At 58.7% G+C, this 17139-nt stretch overlaps 1 protein-coding gene across 6 annotated transcripts in view; it reads right to left on the bottom strand.

The window, feature by feature from the left end:
- TRPM2 (transient receptor potential cation channel subfamily M member 2) overlaps positions 1-16864 on the bottom strand; it is a 49860-nt gene extending 32996 nt beyond the window's left edge. For 3 of the 6 annotated variants that reach the window (XM_060151068.1, XM_060151071.1, XM_060151073.1), the window contains exons 1-8: positions 16019-16115; positions 9648-9908; positions 8789-8877; positions 5078-5246; positions 3685-3865; positions 3018-3184; positions 1289-1469; positions 153-214 (exon numbers count right to left, since the gene is read on the bottom strand). In XM_060151068.1, the coding sequence (XP_060007051.1) occupies positions 153-214; positions 1289-1469; positions 3018-3184; positions 3685-3865; positions 5078-5246; positions 8789-8877; positions 9648-9821 (1023 nt within the window). In that variant the 5' untranslated portion in view covers positions 9822-9908; positions 16019-16115. The other 3 variants (XM_060151069.1, XM_060151070.1, XM_060151072.1) reach the window with 3 other exon arrangements.
- Positions 16865-17139: the final 275 nt, after the last annotated feature.

Below are 17139 nucleotides of genomic sequence, written 5' to 3'. Positions count from 1 at the left end.
GGCTCCGACCCCCCCACCCAGTGGACAGGATCCCTGTCCCCTCTTGCTGATGACCCCCCTGCGGGGCTGGTGACAGCACTTGGGGCAGTCGTCCCACCTGCAGCAGGACTTGACCCCCAAAAGCACACCCCGCCCCCCCAGCCAGGACTCACGTGCAGTGTGCCGGGTCCCCCCTCCAGCACCACGCAGACGATGGGGATTTTGATGGCCACACCTAGGACGAAGCACAGAGCCCAGTTTAGGATCGTGGGCGCCCCACCCCTGCCTGCTGCAGCCCCTTTCTGGGGTGGAGGGAAGGCACCCAAGGCTCCCCTAGCTGGTCCGCTCTGCCCGGCTGGCCACCGCAACCAGCCTGCTTTCTGGGGTGGAGGGACGGCGAGGGCTGTAGACCATCCTCAGCTGGTCCGCTCTGCCCGGCCGGCCGCCGCAACCAGCCTGCTTTTCCCTGCAGCCCTTTCGTGGCGCCTCGAATCTGGGCAGGGCTGGGGACATGTCAAGCCAGCGGGCACCAGGCATGGCACGGGAGCACGGCGTCACAACTCCGTCCTCTGGCCAGCCAGCCCCACCCTCAGCCTTTCATCCAGCCTGGCAACCAGGAGGGCTTGTGACGATTCTAGAAACATCTTTCCCTGGGAAGCAAACATTCTTTCCAAGAGCCCACATGGTCTCGCCGTCCCCACACACTCACACCCCCCCAACACTCCCCACCCAGCTTCTCTTGGTCAAAACAAGTTCTCCAGGTGTGGTCCCCAGGCCAGCAGCATCCATGTCCCCTGGGGACTGGGAGATGCAAGTCCTCACTACCCGGACCTGTGAATCAGAGACCCTGGGGGTGAACCCATACCCTGGGGACCCCTGATGTGCAAAGAAGCTTGAAAACCTCGGCTCAAAGGTGTCCAACCAACCTGCAAATCGTGTGCAAAATCGTATGTATTTGACGTCCCAACACCCCAGAATCCACCCCATCCCACCCACAAGGGAAGAGATGTCAAGGTCCAAGCTTTGACTACTTCACACTCTGATTTCTGAACTGAGACGTGTTTGTGATGTAAAGTGATCGTAGGATGCTATGACCTCAATGCCTGCCCGAACTTTCCTTCTGCTGGTTAAAAGGGACGCAAGAAGATGAACCCCTGAACCACTGTACAGACATCCAGGTGTGTTCTGACCATGCACCCCCAGCACCCCACCTGCCGAACGTCCTGGTCATGGCCAGCGGAGCCCCAGACACCTGGACCAGCCTGCTCCCCTCTCCCCCCGAGCACCCTGGCAAGCGTGCCTCGCTCACCTCCCCTTTCCTTGGTCTGCTCCGATATGAACTTCTCTAGCTTCGTCCTCAGGGGAATCTCGACGCCGTAGCGGCCATGGGTCCCGTCGTCCACAAGGATGAAGTGGGAATGGTTGCTGTCCAGACAGGTCAAGTGCCCCTGGCCGTCCTCATCCATGATGTACTCAGCTGGGAAGCCGCCCTGGGGATGGAGAGGTGGGCACGGACAGACGGAAAGCTCTACATCTTTCCCACCAAGAACAGGAGCTCCATCAGGCTGGATAAGTGACCCCCCCCCGCCCCCCGCCCAAGATGTCAGGCTCTAATGCCTGGAACCTGTGAATGCTCCCTCATTTGGAGAAAGGGTCTTTGCGGATGTGATGAGGCTACGGGTCTGAGCCTGGGAAGATTAACCTGGATCATCCAGGGGGGTCCTGAATGCCATGACAGGTGTCCTTAGAAGAGGGTGCCGAGGAGAAGGAGGGGGCCATGTGACCAAGAGGCAGAGACTGGAGTGATGCGGCCACAAAGCAGCAGCTGGAAGAGGCAGGGAATAGCTCCTCCCCCACAGTCTCTGGGGGACCCTGGCCCTGCCGACATCCCGATTTTGGCCTGGTGGTACTGGTCTTGGAGTTCTGGTGTCCAGAAATGTCAGAGAGTACACTTCTGTTGCTTTAAGCCACCAGCTCTGTGGTCATTTGTCCCAGCAGGCCCAGGACCCAGATGCAGGAGGGGTGGCTGCCGGACCCGCGCACACGGCCCCTGGTGTCCACAGAGGACGGCTGGTGGTATCGCAGGAAGTCTTCTGAACTCGAAATGGGGAGACAAGTGCAGAGTGATCTTGGAAGTCAGCCCGTCTCCCGTGGCCTCAGATTTCCACTCCGTATAACAAGCTTTCAAGACAGAACCGGTCCCGTCCACTAAGCACATCTCTGATGCTGACACAAAAGGACAAGGGCCGAGGGGCAGACTGGCCCGATGACAAGCGTCTGTGACGGACACAAGGAATCACCTGCCAGAGGACGCCCTCCCCAGGAAGTGAAGGCTGCCGCCGCCGGCCGGGAAGGGCAAGGGCTCGTTCATAACTCACCCCTCACGGGGCTGCTATAATCACGTCTCCTCAGCAAGTCAAGGAGACCTGTCGTTGGGGCCAGTGTTTCCCCCAAACTTTCCTGACTCCATGAAGTAGGTGGACATGCGCTCATTATGTCACATCTACCGTCCTCCAAAATCTCACTGAATGAATCGAATGATCTTTTCCACTCACATCCCCACGTTTAAGCAATCGCTTCTCAGGGCTGCACCCGGGTGAACGGACGCAGGAAGGCTCTGTCCTCAGTGGGGGAACCAGAGTGTTGTCGATTCTGGGGCTAGAAGGCCAGGCCCTGGGATGCTCCCTGGCTGCGTGCTCCCGGCCAAGCTTCCGCCTTCTGCAAAGTCCATGTCTCCTCAGGGAGGCATCAGGAGGAGCCCCTGACCGGTGGCGGCTCCAGAGACTCTTGTGTGGACCCATCCCGTGATCTCAAGGGAAGGTACCAGAACCCAACCAAGGTAGCTACTCGCCTGGGGTCACCCGGCTCCATGGCGTGGGGGCTTGAGCCTGGGCCTCCTGTGTCCCTGCCCAGCCACTCCCCTCCACACTGCGTTCACCCTGCTGCCCAGGTGGTGGCCTGTCCGCTGAGCACCCGCTAGGGTCCTACACGCTGCTGCGCCCCGCCCCCGCCCGCCCCGGGAGCAGCCCCCAGCTCACCGCGGGGTGGATAAGGCTCTCCCGCTTGTGCAAGGTGCCCCACGTGGCGATCCCGATGGTGACCACCTCCCCTTCGCTGTAGCTGCTGCTCAGGCTGAAGACGCGCACCGCCTCTCCCACCTGCTTCATCACGCCCGTGTGGGAGCCCCCGGTGATGATCCAGGCCCCTGGGAAGGAGCAGAGGGCCCTGCCACGCACACGTCTGATGCCTACGCCCTGTGCGTCTCCGGTGCTCACTGCCCCACGTCTGCAGACCCGCTACCCCAAACCAGGGCCTCAGGGAAGCCCCGCCACGATCACGTCCTCCTGCGGCAGCTGGGAGCCACGGTTCCCCGCGTTGCTCAGGCGGGGGCGGGGACAGGACAGGACCCCCGTCGCTGACTGCAGGCCTTGCCCTCTCTCCCCACCTCCCTGCTGCATCCCTCTGTCCTGCTCTCGGGAGCACGGCATCTCAGAAGTGTCTCTGAATGTGTCTACTTCAAAGCATCACTAGTGGAGAGCCAACCAGGGCTGCGTCGGCCGCCACGCGCAAGCCAAGCACGGCGGCGGACAGGGCGGGGTGAGTCTGACCGGACACCCCCCCCCCCGGCCCGGGCCTGGCCTCCCAGGGACGCTCCCTCCCGCCCACCACTCCCAGGCCTGAGCCCCTCCTGTGGTCTGGTGCTACCTGTGGTCTGGGCCACCTTGACCAGGCCTCTTCGGAAGACGCTCTTCAGCCTGGGCTTCATGTTGAAGTCCTTGGCCCCGCCCGTCACGGAGATGAGAAGGTTGGGGACGTCCAGGCCCCAGTGCTGGGTCATGAGGTGGTAGATCAGGCTGGAGGGCGTGTCCTGGGACAGGCGGACGTACTGCGGGGAGGTCAGAAGACCCCAGAGGGTCAGGGAGCGGCCACCCCCGCCCCGGAGCCCAGCCGTCCTGCACCAGCAGTGTCTGGAGTCCCAGCTGGGTGGGTGGACGCTCACACCCGGGTCCAGACCCCGCGAGTAAAAGTGGCCGCACCCGAGCAGACACTGATTGAGGGAAGGGGGAGGCTGCCCAGAGGAGACCAGCCCCTGGCCCCTGTTTTGGGAGCACCCCCGGCCTGAGCCCCATGCCCGAGTCCAGTCTCCCTGGAAGGCCACGCCCGCCATCACCTCCACAGGGTCTGACCGCTGCTGCCCACCTGCCCCGCCCCCATGCTGCAGAAGACCACCTCCCCCCTCCCCGCTCCCACCAATGCTCCGCAGAGGACGCCCCTCTCAGATTAAGCCAGCTGCGCCTGGGGGGGCCTGGCATTGCCCCGACACTGGCTCACGAGGGGCAGGGCTTGGGGCCGGTGCCCACCCCAGCCCGACCCTCCTTGTTCAGCCTCTTGGGCCAAGTGGGCAGCGTCCGCAACTCAGAGTCGTCGAGGGAAAGGGTCACACCCGGCTAACAAGAAGCTCAAGGTCCCAGAACCCCAGCACAGAAATAAGTGGCTACACCAGACCCTCCAGGACAGTGCGGCCCAAGAGCTGTCACGGAATCCTCCGGAAGGCTGCTTGAGACCAGGGTGGCCAGGCCTCCGATTCAGCAGGTCTGGGGGGGGTCCAAGACTCTGCTTGGAGGTACTGCTGGTCCAGCGATCCCTCTGAGTCTGCAGCAGCTGGGAGCTCAGCGGGGCCTGGGCCCCCAGCTGCTGCCGCCCTCCCTGCCCTCGTGCTCCCAGGCAGGCCTGGGACCCCGCCCCCACTGGCAGGACTCTCGCCTCTGCTCCTGGGTCTCACCCCATCCTCGAGGTCCTCTCCATTGCCCTCCGCCCCCCCGCCCACTCCCTCCTAGCAGTGACAAAAGCCATCCGGGCCACCCTGCCCACACCCTGCAGAGCACCAGCAGTGGCCCTGCCTGCTCCCTGAGGGCACCGTGTGTCTCCCGTTCGCCATGCGAGCCCCACCCACTCCGCCCTCAGTGCTGGGCAGGTGGGCTCCGCCCCAGGTTTCTGCCAGCCTCCCACTCCTACCCCAGGGAGTCCCAGCCACCTTGGTCAACCACAGTGGGCTCTGGTCCACAGTAAGAGCAACGGAGTCACCATGGAAACCAACCTTTCCCACCTTCTGGCCCAAGCCCGTGAAGATGATGTCACCAAAGGCGTCTGTTGGCATCTCCTGGACGTGCTTTTTCGGGTCCCACTCCTTGCCCTGGAAGGCGTGGGGCCTGGTGGCCTCCTCCAAGTGCTGTTCACGCATGTAGCCGCACTCACACACCACCTTCCTGCAAAGCCACTCGGTCACCAGGGGTGACCAGCGCCTGCCCCCGCCCCACTGCGAGCGTCAGAGGAGGCCCAGAGGGGTCAGGACTGGCGGCCCAGCAGGGCGAACGAGGCACCCCAGCCGAGAGCCAGTGGAGACACACAATCGTCAAACTTCTAAAAACTAAAGACAAAAATCTTGAAAGTCGGAAATGACACCTTACCTATTAGGGGAAAATAATTCCAACAACCAACTTTGAATCAGAGCCAGAAACAAGTGCCAGAAAGAAGTGACACGACATTTTTCAAAAGACAAAAACTACCAACCCAGAATTCTACACCCAGCACAACTATCCTTCACCTACAAAAGGGGCGTCAGGACATTCTCAGATGAGAGGAAACCAGGGAACTACCCCAAAAAGGCTGGCCAGAGAAGGGTCTCTAAACAGAAACAAAACGTTATAAGAAGGAATTTTGGAATATTAAAAAGGAAGAAAGAGCAATGGAAAGAATAAAAGTATGGGTGAATATAGCACATTTTCCTCCTCTTGAATTTTCTGAAGTATGTGTGATTGTTGAAGAAAAATTGCGCCATGATCGAACATAATTCTCAGTGCATGCGGACGAAATTTTGTAAATAATTATATTATAAACGGGGAAGGGCAAAGTGTTGTAAAAGGTGGGACTGTTTCTACACTTGATTCAACGTGGTAAATGTCAACACCAGGAGACTCTGATGAGTTTTGGATACATCAGTAGGTAAGTAGATGTCAGTAACACGCGATGAGTTGTGGATATATAACGTAATACCTGGAACAACCACTAAAAAAAAAACAGCTATGCAAAGAGATACGGTCAAAAACAGCATAGATAAATCAAAATGGAACTCTAAGAATGATTCAGGTAACTCACAGCAAGGCAGGAAAAGAAAAACAGAGAGAAATGTAAACAAGAAAATACAGTGGCAGACTTAAGTCCTAATATATCAACAGTCACATTAAATGTAACATTCTAAATACACTGATCAAAAAAAAAAACAGAGACTGGCAGAGCAGGTAAAAAAAATAATAAGACCCAACATTTGCTGTCCACAAAAACCTCACTATAAATATTGTGAGGGCGGCCACTTTGCTCCTCAGCAGCAGACAGGAGGCAACTATCAACACACACCACCCGAATGGATGTCAAAGGCATCCTGCTGAGTGAAAAAAGCCAATCTCAACAGATCACACTGGGCATGGCTCCATTTATATGACATTCTGGAAAGGAAGCAGTTATAGGGATGAGAGCAGATGAGTGGTTGCCAGGGGTTACAGATGGTGGGGAAGAGGAGGTGACCGTGTAACCACTGGTGGAACCATGGGATCTACCTGTAGTATCTTTGCAACTTCCTATAAATATATAGTTATTTCAAAATAAAAAGATTTAAAAAGCACACAGTGCAGGCTCCAAGCAGAAACTTCTGGACACAGGGCTAGCACGATACACGTGGTTCCCCCAAAGAGAACGCCCGGCTACCCCTTTTCAACTGTCACCTCCTCTCTTGCCTTGTCTTCGTGGGTTGAAATCGTCTTATTCCTTTACGGCTATTCTTTGGGGTTGCAGGAGAGAGAGAAGACAGCGACCGTGTTCTTTACAGCTTGTTTAATCGGAAATCTACACATTTTTTTAGAGTCCTGCTTTTGCTAGTAACAAGTGACCTGGAAGACTAGATATAGATGAGACCAAACCAAAAAAGTCCCAAAGCAGGTGAAACCTGAGCGGATGACATGGGGGAAACACAGCTGGACTCAGAGAGAGAAAACAAGTTTCCCTGCTGCTTCCGGAGTGCTTGTCCGCAGGGGCTTCTGACTCTCAACTTCTCAATCGTTAAATGGGAAAATAATACACTGTCTGACCTCGAGCTTGCAAAACTTGTGAGGGCCAAATGAGGTCCTAGATGGGAAATAATTTATAAAATTCGTGTAGCTTAACTAACCGTGCAGAGAACCAAGGACGGGTTAAGACGGCCGTGGCCCACCCTGTACCTCAGTCTCCTGGGCTCACTTGGGTGCCCTTTCTCCACCCACAAGGCACGTCCCTGGCTACCCCTGGTCCCACTGCTTAGGCCGGGGTCCCCAGGGCTGGGAGCACAGGGCCAGCCATAAGGAACTCCCAGCACGCCCCGTACACCTTCCTCTACGACCCCTAGGGACTCAAGTCACTCGCAGACTCACCGGGCTCTCTCTGGGCACCTCGTGTCAGCTCCTCCATTTACGGAGGAGAGAGCTGGGTCCGAGGCGGGAAGGAGGGTCAGGACGAGGACCACTTTTATGATGATTTATGACCGACGGTGACGCTGTTCCTGGGGTCCTGGGATGTGCCCAGGGTGTGATCACAAAAAGTGCCCCATGTGGGAGTTCACGCTCCAGCTTGGCCCAAGGCTACCCAAAACTTTCTCATAGGTTCTAACAGTTAGCCTAGAACAGACCCTTTCCCTCCTCTCTCTCTCTCTCTCTCTCTCTTTTTTTTTTTTTTTTTTTTTTGCGGTACGCGGGCCTCTCCCTGCTGTGGCCTCTCCCGTTGTGGAGCACAGGCTCCGGACGCGCAGGCTCAGCGGCCATGGCTCACGGGCCCAGGCGCTCTGCGGCATGTGGGATCTTCCCGGACCGGGGCACGAACCCGTGTCCCCTGCATCGGCAGGCAGACTCTCAGCCACTGCGCCACCAGGGAAGCCCGAAACCTATTTTTAAAAACTAAAACTGGAGACCTCAGTGCAAAGCACTCTCTGCATACTGTCGGGATAATCGGTGTGAACTTGAACTCTGATTACCACCAAGTACTTTAGAGGTTGCCAGCCTTGAGGCCGTCATCTGGAGCACGGTGGCCACTTCCTCGGACGCGAGGGCCCTCCCCTACCACCCCCCGGGGAGAAAGGAGGGCTCTCGTCTGAAACGGAGCCAAGCTGGAGCGTGAACTCCCACACGGGGCACTTTTTGTGATCACACCCTGGGCACATCCCAGGACCCCAGGAACAGCGTCACCGTCGGTGACCATGCACGTCTGGTTCCAGATCATCGTCCTCTTCTATCATCCCCGCAGAGGACACCCTTCCTCCCTGTACTGTTCACAGTCTCAGCTGGATGCTGGCCATCTGTCCAGCAGGGAAGTAATAAAGTAACTCAGACACGGTCAGAGCTCAGAGAGGACCACAAAGCCACACGATTGCAGGGCCATAGGCAACTGGCATAAAAGGGAAACACGGAGTGTAGTGGGCGAGAGAGGTTACATCCCAGGGTGTGGTCAGGGAGGGCTCCGTGGCAGAGGCAGTGTCACCAGGTGACAAAGGAGTGGAAGTAAGAAAGAGCGAGGCCCATTTGTGGCACAGCGCAGACGAGGGTGTGTCCGGAGGGGAAATGCAAACACGAATCAACCCTGTTTGTGGGGTTGGAAACACTCCGAGCATCCCAGGCTGGTACAGACACAGGGACTGTCCCCCACTGAGGCCCCTCGGTCGGCCCTGCTCTGCTCAGCCATTCCACGTGGCAACAGGGAAGGGGCCGTAAACACAGAACAAGCCACTCACCCAGCATCGGACAGTCTGGAGCTTTCCACAAAGTACATGCATTCTTTCTTCTTGATGTTCTCAGGAATCCATGAACTAAGGTTTCCTTGCTGAGGGTGAAAAGGGCACTTTGAGATCCTGAGACAGTCAAATCAACACTCTTCCAAAGACCCCATCCCGCACCTCACTCAGACCCGCCTGTGCGCCTGGCACACTTCAGGGGTCTTTCTTCAGAGATGGGAGACCGAGCTCTCCCCATCCCCTGCTGGAGGCCCTCAGGCGCAGATCGGGGAGGGAAGAGTGAGCCTGAGGAATCGCTTCCTCCTGGGCCCCAGGGAATGTCCACAGCGCTTTACAGTTTATAGGTCAATGTTGCCTATAAACTGGGAAGCACTGTGCTTCCAGGTTGGGACCTTCCTCAGGAACAGCGTGATGTGGTGCAAAGGCGGCCGATGAGTGTCAGGATACCTGCCTACGTGTCGTGGGACTGCGGGCTGAGACATGAGACACCCTCCTCCCACCCGACCAGGGGCTGTGACATTCAAGTGTGTCCAACACAGGCCTGCCGGGGCTTTCCGTGAAGCCAGCCCGGGACCTTCCCTGTTGGGAGAGGACATGCAGTCACTGCACAGTGATGTGGGTGGAGGGCTTTCTGTGAGGGCGGCCCGGGACCCTAGTGCCTACCCAGCACTTTCCCATGCAGACCAAGGACAGGAACAGTCCCCGAGCACAGACCCAGCCACCCAGCGCTCTCTCCAAGTCCCCTCTGCTAAAGGGCCTTTCTGGGCTGGAGCCCCCAGCTCAGCCGGGTCTCTGCCCTCCCTGGGTGTTCACTGTACCCCACCAGGGCCCTGGCAGACCCGGTGACCCCCAGACCTACCTTTTCACAGTTGCCGAAGGGGTACTGCGACCTCCTGCTCCTGCAGAGACTGCTGCTGCTTTGCCGGAGGTTGGGGACCATGCCCAGGTCAGCCACCCTCCTGGGCTGCACCCCGAAGCCGTCCTCCTGCCTGGAGCCGGCTCCATCCCGACGCCTCAGCATGGCCGGCTCCATCCCGACAGCCCCACCTTGGCTCCGCAGAGCAGGCTCTGTCCTGCTCCCTCAGAATGGGCTCTTCTCTAGCCTGCAAGGCTGAGGGGCCTGGAAGGGAGGTAGGAGGTAGATGGGACCCAGGCTGAGCAGGTGAAGCTTATCAGTCCGAGCCATTAGACATTTCAAGGAAAACTTAACAGCAGAAGCAGAGGGGAGCTAAGCGCTGATGCAGTAAAAAGATAAGACGACCATGGTTTTCGTTCTTGAGATCAAGGAGACCTCCCCAACTGCACATGCACAGAAGAGTTCCTCAGGGGTCAGAAAGGGAGAGGGCATTAGCCCCTAATATGTCCTGTCAACCTCCCAGAGACCCTCGCACTGGAAGCCATCTTGGCTAGAAGGTCTGCGCGCACACAGGGAAGGGCCCCGAGTCAGACCAGATATGGGAACAAAGCAAGATGATTGGCCAGAGGAAAACAAAGACCTGGAAAACGGCCCCATATAAGTGATCTAAGCCACCCCGTTGCACGTGACTCTCTGAGCCCAGCCGTGTGTCTATCTGCAGGTGTTCTGTTCTTCATGAACTCTTTCCTTGCCTCACTGCTTCCTGTCTGCTGATTCCTTTCTTCAAAGCAGACAGGAACCAGGGTGCTGACACTAGCCACTAGTCCCTGGTGGTCTGGCAGTTAGGATTCAGCACGCTCCCCACCTTGGCCCAGGTTCAATTCCCAGTCAAGGAACTGAGACCCCACTGCAAGCTGCCACACCCCACGGCCCCCCGAGGTCAGAAGCAGCCCGATCGGGGGAAACGAGTCAGATGTGTCCTCATGCAGGGCCCCATCTGCTCGCCGGTCTGTACGTTTTCCCGGCTGCCCAAGCTCTAGCCCCATCGGGCCCCGGGCAATCTGGAGGCGCATGTGCATCCCTGGGGCCCAGCCCCCCACTCATAACCTCAGGTCACTGGGAAGGGCCAGAGAAAGAGCGCCATCCCGCCGCCACCACTCCTTGTGTGCCCGGTGGTGCCCAGGAGCCCCCAGAGCCGGGGGGAAACCCCCCAGTCATCACACGTGGTGCTCGCGCTGGGGTCCCATCCTCCTGCTTCCAGACATGGGTCACTTTTTTTTTTTTGACTGTGCGAGGTCTTCGTTGTGGCTCTCTGGCTCGTTAGTTTCAGCAGGCATGTGGGCTCTAGTTCCCTGACCAGGGATCGAACCTGGGTCCCCTGCATTGGGAGTGCAGAGTCTTAACCACTGCACCACCAGGGAAGTCCCAGGATCCACTTCTTTTGTTTTCCAAAAAGGAAAAAAGCCCCCACTGCCCACAGAGCTGGTTTCAGGGAGGGGCACGGCTCTGCACTCCATCACACAGGTCCTCCAAATGGAACAGATCTCATTTCCTCAAACCCTTTGCTCCAGCTCTGACCTGGTCTCCATCACCGAGACCTCCGTAAGCAGCCCGACCATTTTCCTCAGTTTACAAACGGAAAAGCAAATGTGTGTGAACCCCACAGGTCTTCCCTGGAGCCATGATGCCCATGATGATATCCCATCATGTCACCCCCTATCACCCCAGGGTGTCATCCAGGGAGGCCCCCCCCCACCCAGCTGCTCCAAGGGTGTGAACGGGGGCCATCTGGGGCAGAGAGAAGGTCACAAGGTCTCCCTCCGTCTCCTGCCCTGAAGTCCTTTCTGGCCACATCACCTTCCCCCACACATCACGGTCACTGATGGACAGGCCTTTCTCTGCCCATTGTTGGGGTCCAGTGTAGGTGGCCCCAAATATGCCTCAAAGGTATATTGATTATTTTGAATTCGAGTTTCTGAAGAAACGACCAATGCAAGAGAGACACTCTGACCCTCCTTTCTGTCTCCCTGAGGGCAGGAAATAAGTCTCTCATGTGAAAGGTGCACCCCTGCACCTGGAGGTCGAAGGACACCCTTATCATCAAAGATGGGGAATTCGGGGCCGAGAAGACTGTATAAACCAACCTCATGACTTCTCTCATTGACTAACGCCCAAACTCTGCTCAGGTCCTTCACTCGTTGGGCACCCAAAACCTGAGCTTCTTTGTCCTGTCAATTCTTTACAAATTTATACTAAAAAGTATAAAAGCTGCCTGCTTTGGCCACTTCTTAGGTGCCATTTCTATGAATTAAAATTAGTTTCTTTCTCTCCTGCTAATCTGTCTTGTGCAAATTTTACTGTTAGTCCAGCCACAAGAACCCTAGAGGGGCAGCGGAGGCAGTTTCCCCTCCCTAACACCCTTCGTCCAGCAACAGCATGCGGTCCCTGTGCCCTGGGGAGGGGCGCGGATTTGCAGGGAGTGAGGCACCCATCCAGCCCTCGTCTGGCCCACCCTCTTCGGGGCCGCTCAGCTCAACACTGGGCACTTGGGGTTCAGCCACCCAGTCCCTGGTGCGCAGGGCTCAGGCCACCCTCACCTCTGCATTCTCATTCCCTCCTCCGGGCGGCTCCCGTCCCCCTTGCTCCTGGGCCAGGGTCACTCCCAGAGGCGCCCACACCTTCTCAGAAGAAGGAGTCAAACCCTCACATGAAAGCACCGGGATAACACAGAACGTTGGTACCAGGAGTAGGGGCTGCTGGTACAAACACCTGCAAATGGAAAAGCAGCTCTGGAACCGAGCCATGCGCAGAATGGAAGAGTTCAGAGGGGCGCTAGGAAAAGCCTCCATCGCTGACAAGTCTGGGGAGGGCAGCTCAGAGGAGAGCAGAGCTGGAGAGAGGGCCTCAGCCTCCTTAGAGAAGCCTGAGTGCTCGCGAGCAGGCGCTGGTAGAAACGTGGTTGGTAAAGGCCATTCTGACAAGGTCTCAGACGGAAACGAGGACCATGTTATTGGAAACTGGAGGAGGGGGATCGTGTTATAAAGAGGCAAAGAGCTTGGCCGAACTGCTTCTCTCCTGGTGTTTTGTGGAAGACAGAACTCGTAAGTGATGAAACTGAGAATCTGGCTGAGGAAGCATTGAGGCAAAGTGTTGAAAGTACAGCTAAGGCTTCTCTCTCTCTCTTTTTTTTTTTTCCTGCGGTACGCGGGCGTCTCACTGTTGTGGCCTCTCCTGTTGCGGAGCACAGGCTCCGGACGCGCAGGCTCAGCGGCCATGGCTCACGGGCCCAGCCGCTCCGCGGCATGTGGGATCCTCCCGGACCGGGGCACGAACCCGTGTCCCCTGCATCGGCAGGCAGACTCTCAACCACTGCGCCACCAGGGAAGCCCTAAGGCTTCTCTTGATTGCTTATAGCAAATTGTGAGGAGAGAGAAATGACCTAAAGATGGACTTCTAATCAAAAAGGATTCGGAGTTCAGAGCGTTGGGAGATTCTCAGCCTACAGACAAGGAAAGGAATGAGAAAGCTTGTCCAGGAAGGAAGATGGAGGGTGTGGCCAGGTCTCTAAGGATGTAGGTGGCCTGTTTGTCTTCCTCCAGCTGGGGAGACTGGTCAGCCATCTCATCAGAAGCCGGGACCCACGTCCACGACAATGGAAGATTGACCCCAAGGCATTTTGGAGCTCACGGGGCTGCCCTCCCAGCACAGGCCCAGAGTGGGAGGGCGTGAGGGGCAGAATGATCTCAAAGGGGGGCCCAGCTGCCCTGCACCCCTCCCGTCCTGGACTCCTCAGCAGGAGTGTGGCCCCCGCCAGTCTGCTGTGGCAGCGCCTGCAAGATGCTGTCTCTGCCGATGGGAAGCGTGCACAGCCCTGGGGGGCCAGGGTTGGCGTGGCTACCTGCCCCCGGATTTGAAGGATGGAGGTGCCCAGAGCCCAAGGCACGCGCCCCGGCAGAGGGCTGCCTCGAGGGCAGTGTGTGGGGCAGGGCAGCCCCAGACCGGTGGAGCCCCCGGCCTGTGATTCCGGGCCAGGAGCGTGCACAGCGGACGGTGCCCAGCACAGCAGAGGGGGAGGACCACCCCCCAGTGGGCCTCAAGGCTTTGGACCTGCTCAGGACTTGCCACCCTGCCTTGTTTTTCAACCTCTCCCTTTGGGAACGGGAATGTCCTCCCTACGCCTGCGCGTCCGCTGTGTTCTGGGAGCACACAGTTTGTTGTAGCCATGCAGGACCCTATGGTGCCTTCCGGGGGGCAGGTCCTTTCCCCACATCCTCTGCTGTACATTTCCTGCATTGTTTCACAACTGTGAAACCACCCGGCCCCCTCCCCCACCAAGTGGAAGACGCTAACTACTTGATGACTGTGAGCATGTAGCCCCCAGACCTACCGGAGCCTGAGCATTGATCATGTGAGCCCCTGTGACCCCGCCCATTACCTTATCATCAGCCAATCAGAGAGCTGTGCACGAGCTGATCACAGACCCTGTGACTCCCCCCCATCACTTGGCCTTTAACAATGCTTTGCTGAAGGCCATTGGGGAGTTTGGGGGTTTGGGAGGCACAAGCCACCCATCTCCTTGCTCAGCCCTGCAATAAACCTTTCTCTGCTCCAGACTCTGACGTTTCGGTTTGTTTTGGCCTCACTGTGCGTCCGTCGGGCACACGAACTTGCACTGGGTGACACTGTCTGGTTTCCCAGGTTCACAGCCAGCGAGGACTCTGCCTCGGGATGAATCCACCTCGAGTCCCCCCACACCTGACTTAGGTAGTATTTAGAGGAGACTTTGGACTCAGACTTTGGAGTGGACGCCGGAATGAGTTAAGATTTGGGGGCTGTTGGGATGCAGTGAATGTATTTTGCATGTGGGAAGGACATGAATTTTGGGGGTCAGAATGCTATGGTCTGACTGTGTTCCCCTAAAATTCCTACGTTGAAACCGGCCCCCGAAATGTGATGGCATTTGGAGGTGGGGCATCTGAGTGGTAGTTAGGTCAGGAGGGTGGAGCCCTCGTGAATGGGATCAGGGTACTTATAAAAGAAACCCCCAAGATCTCCCTGCAACCCAAAGGGGGCCCTCACCAACCCTGTGGGCACCTTGATCTTGCACTTCCAGCCTGCAGAGCTGTGAGGAATAAATGCCTGCTGTCCATAAACCACCGAACGTGGAATTTTGTTATAGTGGCCTGGATGGACTGAGACACGGCAGTCAGCAGTGCTGGCTCTGCAGCCCCTCCAGGGCTTCCTGGCACAGCACTCATGGCGGAGGGGGCCTTATACCTGTGTGGCCCTTACAGGGCCATCTGCAGTCCTATATGGCAGCTCACCTGGCCTCACAACCAGCTTCTCAGGGAAGCAGATGAGCAGGAAATGTTCCAGGTGACCAAAGAGGAGAACGAGGCTCTGAAAAGCGTACAGCCGGGCCGCTAGTCTGTAAGGGGACCTGGACTAAAGGCGGCTCCCGCCCCCGCTCCAAGGCTTGGTCCTGGACTAGAGGCGGCTCCCGCCCCCCCTCCAAGGCTCGGTCCTGGACTAGAGGCGGCTCCCGCCCCCCCTCCAAGGCTCGGTCCTGGACTAGAGGCGGCTCCCACCCCCCTCCAAGGCTCAGTCCTGTACAGGACAAGGAGCTAAAGGATGAGCCGTAAAGGACTTGGTCTTAAGAAACTCAAGTGCGTGTGCTCAGATTCACATTTCTCAGACAGCTGCCCATCTCAGCTCACCCGCAGGGGCTTGTGCGGATTTTCTCCAATCCCAGCTGCCAACAGGCCCCTGGGAAACGTGTCAAACGCCACTCCTCCCACCCACCACCCCATCAGACTTCATGGGACAGAGCCGGCCGTGTGTAACCATCCCCATGCCCAGCTGCAGGGGGGATGCTGGCCTGACCCTCTCCTCCCTCCTCCCCCTGTCCCTCCCCCCAACCCAGCCCCGCCATGCCCAGCTTCCCGTCCACCAGCCTAGGCCCTGGGAGAGTCCGGAAACCCAGGGCTGACAGTGACCTTACAGAGCCCCCCGTCCAACCTTCTCTGGGGTTCTTCTCCCCAGAATCTTATCATCAGTTGCTTTCTTCACATATCACCTAAAAGCAAATCTGGCCACCCTGTGTTATAGCTAAAATTCTTCATAAGCAATTAGCACAGGCGTGTTGAGAAAACGCTAAAAGGAAATGACTTCCAAGAAGAGAGAGTATCTGACTGCATGGGCCTGAATATACGGCCACACAGCACGCACACCGCAAACGTCACCTAGCACAGGACACTGACAAGAAGGTGAAGCTGTTACCGTGGAGGGGACTGAGGGGGTGAATGTCCCACCCAAGACCGCGGGTCCAGACCACGGGGACTGGCACTCCACCCTCCCCAGCCCGGAAGACTCACCAGGAAACAGAACCGCAAGCGGGCCTGGGCACACTGGCTGCGGCCCTATGTGCACCCCCCTCTGCACTTCTCTAAACCCTGCAGCTGCTCCCAGCGGCTCCGCTCCAGCATCCTTTGAAATGCTGGCTGTGAAAGCACTTTCCAGGCTATAAATGGCCACACGCGGGGTGAGGGGCAAAGGAAGTACCAGCCGCAGAACTGGGCCGGGAGGTCTTGGGCGGGGGCGGGGGGCGCGGGTGTCGGAGCAAGAGCCTGAGATGGCCAAGTCCCTGTTCTCCCCCCGGACAGACCGCGCCCAGCCCTGTCGCAGCGCCTGCGTCCCGCACCGCAGCCCAGCGGACGCCCGCACCCGCGCTGCCTGGGTCCCTGCCTCCGTCCCCACACGCCCGCCGCAGCCCCGCACCAGCTCCCCAGCCCGGGCCCGCGCCCAGCCCTCTGCGCCCCGGCTCACTCAGACCCCAGAGCCTGCAGTCGTCCCCGAACCCCAGCCGCGCCCCAGCTCCCGCCGCCGCGCCTGCACCCAGGCGGGTGCCTGGGTCCCCGCACCCCGCGGCGCACGCACCCCAGCCTGTGCTCCGCTTGTGCCGGCCCGAACGGCGCCCCTGGACCCCTGCGCATCCTCCCCGCGACCGGCGCCTTCGCCGCACCCCGGTGTCCTCCACCCCGGCCGGCGCGCCTACCTGCTCGGGGAGGCCGGCGCCCCCGCGTCACTCGCGCGCCGCTGCGCAGGACTGCAGCCCTGGCCCCGCGGGGCCGCCCGCATCTCGGGCTCCCGCAGCGCGCTCTGCGTCACGGCTCCGGAGAGCGCAGCCCGCCCCGTCCCGCGCCCGAGGCCAGAGCCGAAGAGGAGAGAAGAGCCGCAGGAGCGGGGTCTCCCAGACGCCCGAGCTGGGAGGTCAGCCTCCCCAGACCCCCTCCCGAGAGGCTGGCGGCACGTGTAAACCCGGAGGCAGCGATTCTGGCCAAGTCCAAAGGGCACTGGGAGGCGGGGCGCGCAGGGCTGGGTGGGGATTGTGTCAGCCAGAGCTGGAGACCCAGGGGGCCCCGGCACCGCACCGGGTGAGCCACTTCCCCTGCCGGCCGATCCCTGCCGTCACCTGTCTTCCTGGGGGCCCCAAAGC

This window comes from Lagenorhynchus albirostris, chromosome 5, assembly GCF_949774975.1.
Source record: "Lagenorhynchus albirostris chromosome 5, mLagAlb1.1, whole genome shotgun sequence".
Lineage (NCBI taxonomy): Eukaryota > Metazoa > Chordata > Mammalia > Artiodactyla > Delphinidae > Lagenorhynchus > Lagenorhynchus albirostris.
This window is presented reverse-complemented; position numbering and strand designations above follow the sequence as displayed.